Source organism: Sesamum indicum, linkage group LG7 (assembly GCF_026168435.1).
Source record: "Sesamum indicum cultivar Baizhima isolate 11 linkage group LG7, ASM2616843v1, whole genome shotgun sequence".
Taxonomy (NCBI): domain Eukaryota; kingdom Viridiplantae; phylum Streptophyta; class Magnoliopsida; order Lamiales; family Pedaliaceae; genus Sesamum; species Sesamum indicum.
The window spans coordinates 11797114-11811078 of NC_142663.1; the positions used below are offsets into that span (position 1 = coordinate 11797114).

Below are 13965 nucleotides of genomic sequence, written 5' to 3' on the forward strand. Positions count from 1 at the left end.
CACCTACCACAATTATTCCTAGTGAAAAACGGTTCCATCCCAATCTCAGTGGCTTTTGGAACATGATCCGGTTATGTCAAAAAAACTCACCCCCACTTTGGGTTGATATTCAAGCAAATTAGAAATACAATAATACACCATGCATATGACATATGACACCATAGCCACTTGATTGACACAATACAATTTGAGAGAAGACATGATTGAGGAGCCAAAACACATCTGAACAAGAATTACAATGATTCTTGATGGACAATACAACTTATACATATAAATTACTTCTACAGCTACAATTTCCATAGCTCAAGAAGCTCACTAATGTTCACTGCCATTCACACGAAGAACAGAAAACTAACCCTTGCAAGAGACGTGCAAGAAAGACAAGAATTGCATGGTTAACCAGTAAACCCAGTAATGTTGTGAAGCTCTTCAGGGAGGGGTGACATCAAAATCAAGAAATACGGCTGCACCGGAACAGAAATTCCTCTTTCCCCTCCAAATTGTTTGATAGAGATTATTCCTGTACTTCGATCGAATACAACAAATACAAAGCTCCTGCAATATTACAAGATCTAGAAATCTTCTGACCCAAAAAGATGGAATTTCTAAAACTGTCCACTGCCCTACCATAACTGAGTTAGAACACAAAAACTATAATACAAGAGACAAGAGTAAGAAACCTTGCCTCCGAGGGCGTCTGCTAGAAGCGCCCTTCCCACATCTGCTACCTGCCAGTGTCCCCATTACTTCTCCATTTATCATCCTCTCTAATTACATTTCCTGCCTGACCATTGTAATTTTGAGCTTTAGCATAGTGCATTTTGATGGCAGTTACAGGATCTGAAACACCAGCGCACTGTCCTCCAACAAGAACCCCTCCTCTTCCAACAACATTAATTCCCACCATCCCTCTCGCTTGCTGTTGCATCACTCCCGACACTGCATCAAATCCGTTTCTTCTTTGCATCTCAGAGAATACTGCGTCTTGTGATTGCTTCATATCTATGGTAAACGACTGCAACTCTTGCCTTAATACCTGATAGTCTGCTAGTCCATTGCTACTACTCAGATCTCCACTTGGAAAAACAGAGACATCATTCCGGGGACAGTCATTGCTCCTAGCGACTCCATGAAATGGTGGCTGCTCCAATTCCCCTGCAGAGGTGGAATGATTACTAAAAGCGGCTGGATATTTGGTCAACAGAAGAGTTGAATCAGGCAAAGGTGGGAAGCCAGTCTGTGTCCTGTTTCCATCCCAGAAACTAAAACTCCTAGCAGAAATATTCTCAGAGCCCAGATCATTACAGCCAAACTTTGACTGAGAAGCATCTGAAATACCCTTTTGATCAGCACTGAATTTCAGGTTCAGTGACTGGCAACCTGCTTTATTATGCTGGGCGTTATCATCTCTTTCCTGAACACAAGAATTACGTTTCTGCTGGGAGGATATCAAAATTGTACCAAACAACTTGACATCACCACTCCTCGAAGGTTTATCAACATCAGGTGAGCAACCAGATAGCGGCCTGGTATGATCCCTGCCCTGTTCTTGAGATGGAAACACAGACTGGACATCTTCACTCTGATGTCTTGAACTAGAACATTTTTGAAGGGTGAATTCTGTATGCCTGTCTGAATGCAATTTTCCATCCTGTTTGGGGATATTCCGAAGTAGTACATGTTTTTTGGAGTTGACATCCCCATTTATCTCCTTCACAGTCTGCACTGAAACTGGGTACCCCTTCAGAATCTGGGAAGATTCAGGACCTAATGGTGAGCAACCTGAAATATACTGTTGGCTCTCACCTATCCTAACAATTTTCTGAGATTGCTTTTTACTGATCCTATTAGTATCAACATTTGATAGAGCATTACTACCCGAGTGTCTTTGATACTTAATGGGAACAGAAAACAGTATCGATGATTCAACAGATGCTAAGTGACCATTCTGCGCCACTGAGATACCAAGAGATTTTTCTGTAGAACAGGCTTCAAGGTCAGCCTCCTTTTGGCATCCAGATTCAACTTGCACAGATGAATGCGCATCAAAGGAAGGATGAGCAACTTTTCCAGCCAGCTGCGGTTCAGACTTAATCTCACTTGCTGCACAGTTCACTACAGTCACTTCACTAGAATTAGCATCTCTGCCTTCAACTTTCTTCTTGTCCAAATTATCTTCAGGTGAGACAGGCCCTACTCCTCCATTCTCTTCCCAACAATGCCCATCAGAAACCTCAACCAAAGCCTTGTTATCAGGATCGCTCAATCCATTCTGTAGGCCGTGGTCCTCTCCCTCATCAACGCGTACAGATGCTATATTGGACAATACAACTGAGGTTCTAATTTCCAGTGCAGATCCACATGCACCATTGTTTTCTTTGCTCTCCACATTGAAGTCCATAACTGGCCTATCATCCACCTGCGTATCAACCATTAACAAATTCTTTACAACAGGTTCTGCAGCCTTAGGATCAAGAGGACACGCTACGCTAGTATCCCCAGATATCTTAAAATCAGGCTTTAGATTGTGTGTTCCTGCTATATCAGATTCACAACTGAACTTCATGTCAGGAGGGAGCAGATCATCTTCCATCTTGCATTTTGAACCATCATCACAGATAACAGAACTAGTACGCACAACACAAGCATCTTCAATGTCACTACCACCTCCATTAACATCATCAGATCCAGCATTGCCAGCTTCAGGCTGGATCTGATCCAACCCAAGACACTTCCGAGCCTTGCTAAAGAATATCTTGCACTGCTCCCTGGATCTTGTTCTGACACATTGCGAGATCATTAGAAAATCCTTGGCATAAGATGAGACTGCCTGAATGAAGATGGCTTTCTCCTCATCAGTCCAATCAGTAGGATCCATCTCCCCACAGCTCTCATCTGAGCACTCATCGTCAATATTCTGTGTGACATCAGGGGTCAAAGGACGCTTTATGCAAGAAGTGACTCTCTGGCATTTCCAATCCTGATACCCATCAGCCGGATCAACAGAACTTGTGATGCAAGAGCTCATGGCCTCAGATGATAGAGAACCACAAATACCAGCCAACACATCGGCAGCTACAGTTTCATTACTGTACATATCCAGACTGTTTGATCTCTGCAATGGACCGTCGTCGATCCTTGGCGCTTTATGAGAACTAGATGCAAAAGAGATCCTAGATGCACATTTCCGCTGAGATTCTATGACATTATTAACATCTGCAATTATGGAAGCTTCTCCGAGTATATCAAGAGAAGCAGCATTCATCTCACGATTCCATCTTTTCCCAGTTCCAACCAAATATGTCGAAGACTGAGACTTTCTTTGCTTTGCAAAGTCTGTCTTATTTCTAGCTCTCTCAAAGCATTCTGACTTGTGATTTTTGTAATAAAACTCAATGCAATCCGCTGCTGTTTTCCGCTGCAGAAAAGATGCAATCTTCATGAAGTTTTTCCCAAAAATAGCAAGCTTATCAATGAAAATTTCCCTCTCTTCAGCTGTCCATGGGTTGATCAAAGACCTTTCTCTTTCAGCAGCACGGGGATCTTCCACAAGACCATTATTTGAGATAAACCTTGACATCCTTATCTCCTTCTCCAAAATTAAAGCCGGCATCTTTAGAGAATTCCTACAGGGCTTGAATGCTGATTCTGAAAGCAACCCATTAACAAACTCAACTACTTCTTCTGCAGGCACTGTTCGAGGGCCCCCAGCTGCAACACAGGAAGACAAATATGTGAAATGTCAGAAGACATGGCCGAATCAATTTTTTTCCCATTTTACAGAAGTCAAAAGCAAATGAAAAGAGGAATTCAAGCAATGACTGCAATATGTGCAAATTACATATGTACATCATTGTGAATTATTATAACAGAAGGTAGAGAAAGGAGTCACTTTGAGGGCTCATGTTTGTGAATTTCTAGAACAGGATCAAACCATTTCTGCAACACACTTTACACAAAAAAGACATTAAGGATTTCTCTCAACATCACCCCTTGCAGAGTGTTCCACTCGAAGTGGCGATATATTTTAGATGCTGATGCTCCACATCTATGAGAACTATCCTTCATCAATCAGTACCTCACTATTCCAAATTATCAGCACCCAGATTTAAGCAGATCCCTTGTGCACAAGAAGCAGAATCTGAGCATTACGCTATAACATCGTATAGTCCTAGAGTTTAGGCTTTGAATCCCAACAACAAAACTTATGAACTGATTACAAGTTATCTGCAATTTGAATCGCTGATTGTATAACTGTGCACACATATTAGCTTCTCAAAGATCTCATACTAAGGTACTTGAAACACTTAATAAAATCCTTATATGTACAACTTCTACTACAGAGAAGGTGTAAGTTATAAGCCATGGGAAAAATTAGAATAAAGTCAAATACTAAAATTCTAAACAATCATTATAAGGGAGGTGCATGCTGGACTGGAGTAAGCTAATTCATAAAATTATTTCATTGTGTTGTGTTGATCCTGAAATACTTTTAAAACAATCCTTATGTGATGATGCATGATGCCCTGAACTTATAAATGCTTAAATCATCATTTTAAATCATAAGCATACAAAATTACCACTTTTGCCTCATAATTTACAAAACATTCAAGAGATACCCCCACTTTTAGATAAAACTTCAAGATGTTGTTATGGTCTTTTGCCTCGGGGAAAGGCCAAAAGTAACCACTGCAAACAATCCCCTCTAAATAAACCTTTAAGCTTCAATGCCACCAATAGTGGGTGCTGGTAATCCCCTCCACTTCAAAGAGAAACCATGGAGAAGAAAAGGGAAGACGAGCAGCAAAAACCAAAAACAAATATCCAAATAAGAATTAGCCTATCTTAAAAAACTGCTTTGAGATCGAGAAGCAACCAACAGTCCCAAAAACTGAATTCTCCGTATTGGAGAACAAAACCTAATAGATGGCCAAACTTGACATCTTAGAGGCGTATTTGGGGAAATATATACACTGAAAAAATCCGTAGACTCCATTACATGCAAATGACATGTTCAAGGAAATATCAAAAGTTTAGGACGGAAAAGGAAAAAGATCAGGGGTTATAGGTAAAAAGCAAGCTTAATCCATTTTTATCACCTAATACAACACATACAAGGGTCTCTCTCTTGTTTTTGGTTGGTCTCCCATCAATGCATAATCTTCACAAAAAGAAACTAACAATAATTACGTAATATGATAATATTCAGTCAAACTTTAAACAAGTTTTATTCAATGAATTGTTGTTCCATAGACTGAATGTAAGACAGACAATTGGATGAAGTGCAACAATGACCACGACTAGCAGTGGCTTAAAGGTTAGCAACAAAAGGTGTACCTGCAATGCATAACTTTCTTCCATGTTATGGCAGTGTTAAAAATGGTAAAAATACTGTAGCTAGGGAAGGATCAATATCAAACAAGAATAGCTACTGAGGAGAAAAACACCTTGCAACTAAAAATGAATGGCATACTATGGAGAATATGATCTCCTAAGTACAAAAGGCTGCATGCACAAGCCTGTGCATGCCCGCAAAACATCTCACTTAATGGGGCTTGAATTTAAGAACTGTCAAGAAACAAGCATCCCCAGCAATCAGTCTCAAGATGATCATGTTGAACATGATATAATGGACTTATAACCCCGCATAACCTAGAAGACTTTCCAAACGAGAACTTCGGTTCACCCCATCCCATTTTAGGAGACATCATTTTTAATATGACTAAAACCTCATCTTTCTTCTGGATTTTTTTTCACCACATTCTCTTTGGTCTGTTTTTTCCTTATACAAGACATCCCTTCTCCAGTTACTCTCCAAACTCTATCTTTTGCTCCATCATTGTGGGAGCTAGACCATTGACAGCAAGTATACACCATTATCATTGCCAAGAAGATGAAAGTCCAGGAACTATAGCAGGAGAGAGAGAGAGGAAAGAGAGAGGAAAGGAGAAGATAGAGATAAAAGAAACTTCTTGCTTACCAGAAAACAAAATTCGAGAGCGACTGGATGAACGATTCCTTTTATACCCAGTCCGACTTGGATCCAACTTCTTGTGAGACTTTCCCCGAAGACTCCTTACGGAAACTACGCGACCTTCCTTCCAGAAATGCTGAAATACCTTAAACTTGAGGGTAAGAACCTTCTCCTTAAATCGGAGGGACCGCTTCCTCATCAGAAACTTCTCCTTAATTACCGAAGAACCCCCTGGAAAAGAAGTGACACCTGATGCAATCGAAGTATTAAAAAGACACTGCTGAGTAGGCAACGACTTATTCAACTCCTCCAAGGCCCTTTCCGCTGAATCTTTATTGGAAGCCACTATAGAGTGATAAATATAATCTCCATCAGAATGAACATTGTCATCACTAGAAAGATTTTGACAGTTAGCCACAACAGGTTTATGAGCATCAACATGACAAGTTTTCTCATCAGGGCCAAGACCATTCTCTAAGCATGTCTGATCAAAGGTACTGGCATTGTTTGAGTCCATATTCACAAAACCTTCCACACATCCTGCTGTCTCAGAAGGAAAGGCATCCAGCCCAGAAGGCAGCACCTCAATTAATTTAGATGTGGCACTGCCTGGACTATCAATCTCCCTATCTTTGAACATCACATGCTCGTCTTCAGGTGCAGCGGATCTATTCTCTATCATGCCCTGGGACGAAACAACCTTCAAAGGAGTAGGTCCAACAGCAAAACTGGAAGCAGCAACTTGTTCTTCATAAGATTTTACATGACACTCTCCTGGCAGCACGCTCGATGCAGCTGGACAAGGACAGCAACTTCTAGGTTCAGCTGTCAGTCTCTTGAGCTCAGTTTCAAGCGAATCTATCTCAGATTCAGTTACCTCAAGTGCTTTCAATATGTCAACCTTCCATACCAACAACTTATTCATGGAGGTGTTCCGTACATAACCTGTTTCAGCAGAACTTTGATCATCGGATTGTAGCAATTCATTTATCAAAGAGCTCAAATTGGCAATGGATGTGAGCTCCAAGTTCTCTAAACTAAACATTGGTCCCTCATATTGAGTCTGGGACATAATACTAGGTGAACAGCTTAAATTAGTGGCGTCATGATCAACTCTTGCTGCCTTGATGGATTCTTTCTCCTCAACACCTGTAATGTCAAAAGAATACGGAATGAGAAGAAAACTTTGCGTAAGAGGGGAACACAAGCAACTTTATCAATTATGCAAACAGCAATCAACCTCACTTCTGCGACAAGCAGGCAGATAAAAAACAAAAGGAATTTCATATTCCCACCAACAACTATGGCGAAAACAGGGAAAAAAAACTTCCCTCCAGAGTAGAGAGGACACTTCCAAGAACAATTATCAAGCACTCCTTCATCAATTCTACAAATTGCACCACCAACCGCATACAAAAAAGAAAGGTCATATCATGAAAACAAATTGCTAGCTCATAAGACTAATGGTGCATAAGCTCACCACCATTCAAGATATCGAATAGGTAAATCAAGTACAAAGCTTTTTACCAAACAGATAGGACTTGCAGGTCCTTTGGTAAGAAGTAAATCATTTTCACATTATAAGGGGGAGTTTGATTCTAGACAAGAAAAATTGAATTAATGATATGCCATGCCCACTTCTCTTAATACGTACTAATTAAGCAGTTGGAAATTCAAACAAGTACTACCGTCAAAGACAACATTAACCAGGCCTACTCCAAGAAGAAGCAAGAATTCACAAGTGATAAGCCAACTAGAAACATAGCAAGTAAAAGGAGCAAAAGTAACAGGTAATGGATCTCTAGTGAGGAAAGGAAAAGCCATTATAAACACAATAGGTATTCACCTTCCAAGTTTGCTCACCATGCTCAACGCACGTTAGAAAAGCCTCATTTCGAGGAAAAGGTGCGGAAGGAAAAGGAGACAACGGAGGGATCTGAATCGTGTAGTTTTTTTAAGCAACATCCGGAAAGAGACTCATATGAACTCGACAAATAACACATGATATATAAGCAGTTGCTTTTCCATATTGATTTCCTTTCAATTTCACTATACATCTTTTTACCTCATTAGTAGACAATGAGCTCTAACAATAGGTTAAATATAAGCAGCTGTTTGTCCATGCTCGTTGCTTTTCTATTTCATCGCATAAAACCTACCTCATTAGTAGACCATTAGAAGCTCATCTGAAGTTCTCTGAGAGCAACATCCAAAAAGAAAGAATATATTTCCAATTCAGATCATGTATAGTATTAATTTGCTGCATCTCATTAGCAGCATTACAACCCATTAAACTATCCATTAAATGCCTCCAGTTGCTATATATACTCCATCCATCCTGCACCGGATTCACGTCCCACTATGTATGAAATACTACTAGAAATTGTAACATTTTTCTCAAATGACCCTTCTAGATTATTTTTCTACTAAAAATTTCCTATTTAAAATAAGATCACATGTTTCTCAATGTCGAAATATGGATATGAGCATCATCAAAGCATACAATATTGAATTCTCTGGAGGAAAGGGGGATAGTGCTTCAAAGCAACACCTAATTAAATTCAAAAGCTTCTCTAATTCTTTTGAGGTGTTCATTTCATAACAATGAAGTTGCAGAAGACATTTTGTGCAAGGATGATTTTGCACAAAAGTCTAATTCATCAATTATATGATTAAATCCGTAACAATTTAGCCGCTATTCAAGATGGGTGAGACAGAGTACCAGCACCCACCATCATTAACTACTTGGTTTACAACTCGAATGGAATCCATGCATACAACTCCTTCACGTTACAAGCAACAAATGATTAACAAATGAACAGGCAACTTGTTTTCTGGACTCTATTGTAGCTAAGCAAAAACAGTCGCTTACCAAAGGGAACTGCTGGTTTTGCAGTTTCTATAGGAACTTCTAGATTTCGGCACCACGCCCGAACTTCTTTTGCTCAAAGGTTCTAATGCTTTTGCATCCTTAAAGATATCGAATACATCGGGCATGATTAAAATAGAATGGGATCAAATGGAAGAAGTTTGTTCAAATCAGTCCACATACATTTACAATTGAAGGTAAATGCTGTAAACATAAGAAGATTCACAACACATGGAATGGTTTAAGAAGGTAAAACAAAGCCACTCAAATTCTCCCAAGCTTGACAATGGCTGATGAAGGCACTTCCGACCAATACCAAACTCCATACGTATGTACAGTTATATCCTCATTGACCAAAGGTAGTTTTTGGTAAAGACAACTGAAAAATATTATCTTTATCTTACAGAATCCACCTCAAACTACTTCTAAATTCAGAACCACGGTCGTGTTTTATAGTTGGGACCATACTCAATTCGGTACTTCATGCAATCCAATGTTATCAGGAAAATTTAGGCAGCTAGAAACAAACTTATAAGCTCCTTCATCAAAGAAGCCGTTAATTATCGTCCCAGTCATCAGTTCTTCCCAGCACTTTGAAATCCGTAGCCTTTATGGGATGCCTGTCCAATCTATATCGAACAAGATAATGCTAAATCTCCTTTTGATGTCGATTGTTTCTTTAAGTAGCTAGAGGGACTTGATCTTTATCAATCACGTCAGCCACCTAATTGTTGTATGAAGTAACCGTCTAGGGTCCTTTCAAGTAGTTCAATCTCTACAACATCAAGAAACATCTAAATCTGTAACTTTTTTGGCCATTGGAAAACTCTAATGCCAATAGTCTCTTAAATCTGTTATTTAAACTATACAATGATCTATCAGCGATGCAAGGTTTTTGGAGGCAAACAATTACAAAATTGCACAAATGTCAAAAGCAAGTTGGATCGTGGAGGACCATTTCTTGAGTTTGATCTCACATTCTGAGATGGCTGCAAATTGCATACAAAGATAGTGTCGTGAATAATTCAATCTTAGTCCTTTTTCGCCTTTAAAAGTCCTATATTTTTCTATCCTGTCCTCCTCACAGAGATTAAGGCTGTACTTGGCATGTAGAAGAAACTAGCAATGCTGTCATTTTCCTCTTTGTCTGTCTTTTTAGATGCATGATTAAGACAAGTTTAAGATGACAATAATGCGATAGGCCAATGAAGCCTCTTTTGATTGGTTTGTTTTAAATGCATCAGCATTAACAGTTCAATTCTTAAGGAAAGAAATAAAAGTACCATACAAAACATATGGCGTGAAAAACAATTTGCTTTCTACCATGTTGCCTCCTTTCTGTGGAAGCTAATTCTAATATGCAGAAAGATTTATTTCTAGCTTATAAGTAAATGTCGTGCACAGAGAATAAATAAGTTAGCTTTGTATGGAAACAAAAATTAGAAAGACATATATCCTTTGCAGGTTGGGTGGTTGATGATTTTTGTTGCTTTTAGAAAGACATATAGGCGAATAGGAACTAATCAATAAGCAACAGAGATGAGGAACAGGTGAAGTCCTAAGCAAAGAATGTCATAGATTACCTGGTGAAGAACTACAAGCAACCGAAGATGGAGTAGCAGGTGATGCACAATCTGACAGACTTCCAATTCGAGGACTCTTATCAAGCACGTTAACAGAAGGTGACTGCATATTTTCTGTATTAGAGACATTCACAACCAGTCCATATTTTGGCGTGCCATCTTCAGGGCCTTCAACTTTCTTCTTTTCATACTTTGCGAGACCCTCACCCCAGCCAAGACGCGGCTTCTTCCTGGAACTGGTCTCATCTTGTGGTGCTGGAGCAGTGGACAAGACAGAAGCAGCAGCAGGTGACTGAGGTGGTGCCACATTCTTCTGTTGTACCTCAGCCACTACCTCGGTAGACTCCACACCCATACTCTTGGAGCTACTCGAATGGCTGAAACCAGAGCCCCTTGAAGTCAAACTTCCCGACCGAGTCCATTTCAGAGGCTTCCAATCTATAGATCCCAGGCCGTTTTCTTTCACAGATTTCTGACATGAGCTTGATGGTCCATCAGCAGTGCCACCATTCTTCTCGTGCTTCTCTTTCTCGTGCTTCTCTTTCACAAGAGTTTGCAAATGAGACTGATCTGACACGGTATTAGGAAGAGGATGAGAGGAGTCATCGGTCTTACTATTGATGTTATCACATGTTTGGATATTCTCTACAGACTTCTGATCAGTAACCTCGGTGGTGGGTCTCCAAGGACCACTGGATGATGCAGAAGGTTCCCAAGAGGGAGATTTCCAATCTTTCTGGCTAAGGGATCCCCTATGTTCCCTGCTATTCCTCAAATACCTTCCATCAGCACGAGATCCAAAAGGCCGGAAGTTATCATCTTCTAGGTTTCTTTCACCATACCTAGACCCAAAAGGCAGAAACCCATGACCAGCCTCGTCAGGATACATGTGCCAACCACCCTGCTTACCATGACCTTCAGTGGAAAACATTCAAACCCCCGAAAAAAGGGCCGAAAAAGAATCAACAAAAGAAAGAGACATCCCATAGAAGAACCAGACTGTATTAAATAATTCACATTACTAGTTCACAATTTTAAATATCTTAAAGCATGAAAATAAGCAAAGCAGGCATAGATCTATACAACACCAGCCACATCCCATTCTTTCGCTGCTGTTTTTTAACACATCAGATCTGCTCCAAATTCATCATGAAACTCCTCCAGAAAATACTATAAACAAAAAATGAGACCACAAACCCGTTTTCATGCCTAAGTTCAAGAAATTACATAAACTAAGGGTGAAGAACCTTCCAACCATAAGTTACTCAATATAAGAAAACTATTTTCTCTGAGCTAGCCAAAAATTTCCAGAACCGACTTTAACCACACAAAATCAGAAAATAAGGGAAAAAACCTAATCTGTCCCAACCACGATGAGAACTCAGTCTATATTACGAAATACGATTTTCTTTTTTCTTTTTTTTTCAATGAAAAACTCGTTATCAAATGAAAACGATAAAAAATAAAAAGATTGGCTTCTCAATCAACTACTCACCAGGGTGGATAGGGCGAGAGGAACGAAAATCAGAATACCAGCGCTGCTGCTGTTGATGGTTGTTCTGGTGATGGTGATAAGGCGGGGGGTGCGGCGGCGGCGCGTGGGGGTGGTGATGCTGCTCCCTCCATCTATTTTGTCCCCCGCCGCCGAATCCTCCGCCACCAAAGCGGGGGTCCGACCCGGATCTCTCGTGCTTCCTAAAATCCCTTCGATCCCAAGGCAATTGCTCCGGCGGCATCAAAATACCACTTATTCCTCTACTCCCGCAGCAGTTTCCTTCCGCCGCCTCCTTTCAGTCTCATCCAAAACACAACTCACCTCTACTCAGTTCACGCCAACCGTTCTTGATCAAATTTAGGGTTTCAGAGTTGCAGAAACAAGAAGAGGCCAATAAAAATTATGGGGGTTTTTTCTTTTTTCGGCCTTTTCTCTCTTTTCTTAGCAGGGTGGGGGTGGGGGGTTTGAGGAAAGAAGAACTGAAAATCCGGAGTCAGGCAAATGTGATAAGAGACAAAGGCAAGAGAGGAGAGAGAAAGAGGAGTGAGAGAGAGAGAGAGAGCGAGAGAGTGTTTTTGGATTTTCCATTTTCTTTTTCTTTCTTTTCGTAAGGGTTAAATATAGTGTGTATGTGAAGGGTTTTGTTACTTTGGAACTCTGTGTGGGGGCGCTTTAAGAACTTGTACCATATGGACCACACTATGGAAACTCTTTTTTTGTTTCCTAATTATTGTTTTAGGATAATTAATGTTTGTGTGTAAACAGCTATTTTCATCTTACGTCTCGTCGGTCTCGATGTCGGTCTGCTACGCTTCTTCTCATTGTTCAGTGATAAATTTATTATTGCGAATTGAATTTAAAGAGTGTTCAAAAAACAAACTGATGTGGAGATTTTAAAGAGTTTTGAATATATCAAATTTGAAGTGTACGTTTATTTTTCGTATACAGTATTTTAATATAGATAATAAGATGTATCTATTAATACTAACCAAATTTTTTGGCATAATTTGTTTTTATTTTTTTTAATAGGATATGTATAAAGATTTAAATAATCTATAGCAAGTCATTTTTTGTGTGATTATTTGTTTCAAAATTTCCTCTACGTAATTTTTTGCATGTATTATCTAACTTTTTTTTTTTTTTTAGAAATGCAAGGAATCACATATAATTATTTATTTTGAGTTCGGAATTCTTTTTATTGTGTTCAGTTTTTATTTTTTAATCCAACTAAAAATTACATAAATTGTTCTATATGTTTTACGAGCACAATTGAACTCTTAATAAATTAGAACTTTTTTATTTTTAATTTTTTTCACTTGTCTCTCATATTATTATGTATATATACATATACATATTAATTTTTAATTCAAACATAATATTAATTCATAAATATAAACAAACACTGATTAAGACATGATGTGGCATGTACGATAATTTTTATCCTTCAAAAATTAAAATTAGATACATGTTTTTTCTATTTATCGTTTTTTCAACTAATACAAAATATTAAATATTGAAATGAAATTTCCATTCAACTCCAAAATCCCATTGATTTTTAAATTAACTATTCAAAATTATTAAAAAATATACTGAAATAAAATACTTTTATTTGAATATAATAAATTGATACAGTGATTTCGACAGTCGTGAAATATTTTTTATTTTTGAATTTAATGTACCATCTATAATTCACTTGCATTATATTCTAAAATTTAATATCAAAATAAAAACACACTTAATATTACATAATCCACATTTTATTAATTTCTAAGTGGGATTTAATATAATTCTACTAAATTTTATTGGAATAAAAAGGAATGGCCCCCAAAAGTACAACTCGGCCAAGCAACTGCCGAAGGAGTCGGCTGCACCAGATCCCCACTCCATACGTGTGCGTGCGTGTGTGGGTTCGCGGATCTCAACGGAACAATTAATTCTCAATATAATCGGCTCTTACGTCCATTTGATTTTTTTAGAATTATAAATAATAAATAAATTACAATATTTTCTAACCACCCCACCCGGTTTCCGGTTTCCCTCTCTC

General features: G+C 38.8%; 1 protein-coding gene across 1 annotated transcript; it reads right to left on the reverse strand.

Moving 5' to 3' along the window:
• Nucleotides 1–203: 203 nt before the first annotated feature.
• On the reverse strand, nt 204–12464 carry LOC105166619 (uncharacterized). The gene is made up of 5 exons (XM_088882800.1): nt 11922–12464; nt 10427–11341; nt 5981–7123; nt 686–3711; nt 204–555 (listed from the first exon to the last, which is right to left on the reverse strand). Exons 1-4 carry the CDS (start codon nt 12160–12162, stop codon nt 725–727), a joined length of 5286 nt encoding a protein of 1761 aa, XP_088738926.1. The 5' UTR covers nt 12163–12464; the 3' UTR covers nt 204–555; nt 686–724.
• Between the last annotated feature and the right edge of the window lie 1501 nt (nt 12465–13965).

Bases quoted from the DNA above. Each gene is read 5' to 3' on its own strand.
- LOC105166619 (XM_088882800.1), bottom strand. From the start codon at position 12,162: ATGCCGCCGGAGCAATTGCCTTGGGATCGAAGGGATTTTAGGAAGCAC. The intron at 7,124-10,426 runs GTAATCTATGAC...TTGACATTACAG, and splicing joins TGCTTGTAGTTCTTCACCAG to GTGTTGAGGAGAAAGAATCC. The intron at 3,712-5,980 runs GTAAGCAAGAAG...CCTGTGTTGCAG, and splicing joins CTCTCGAATTTTGTTTTCTG to CTGGGGGCCCTCGAACAGTG.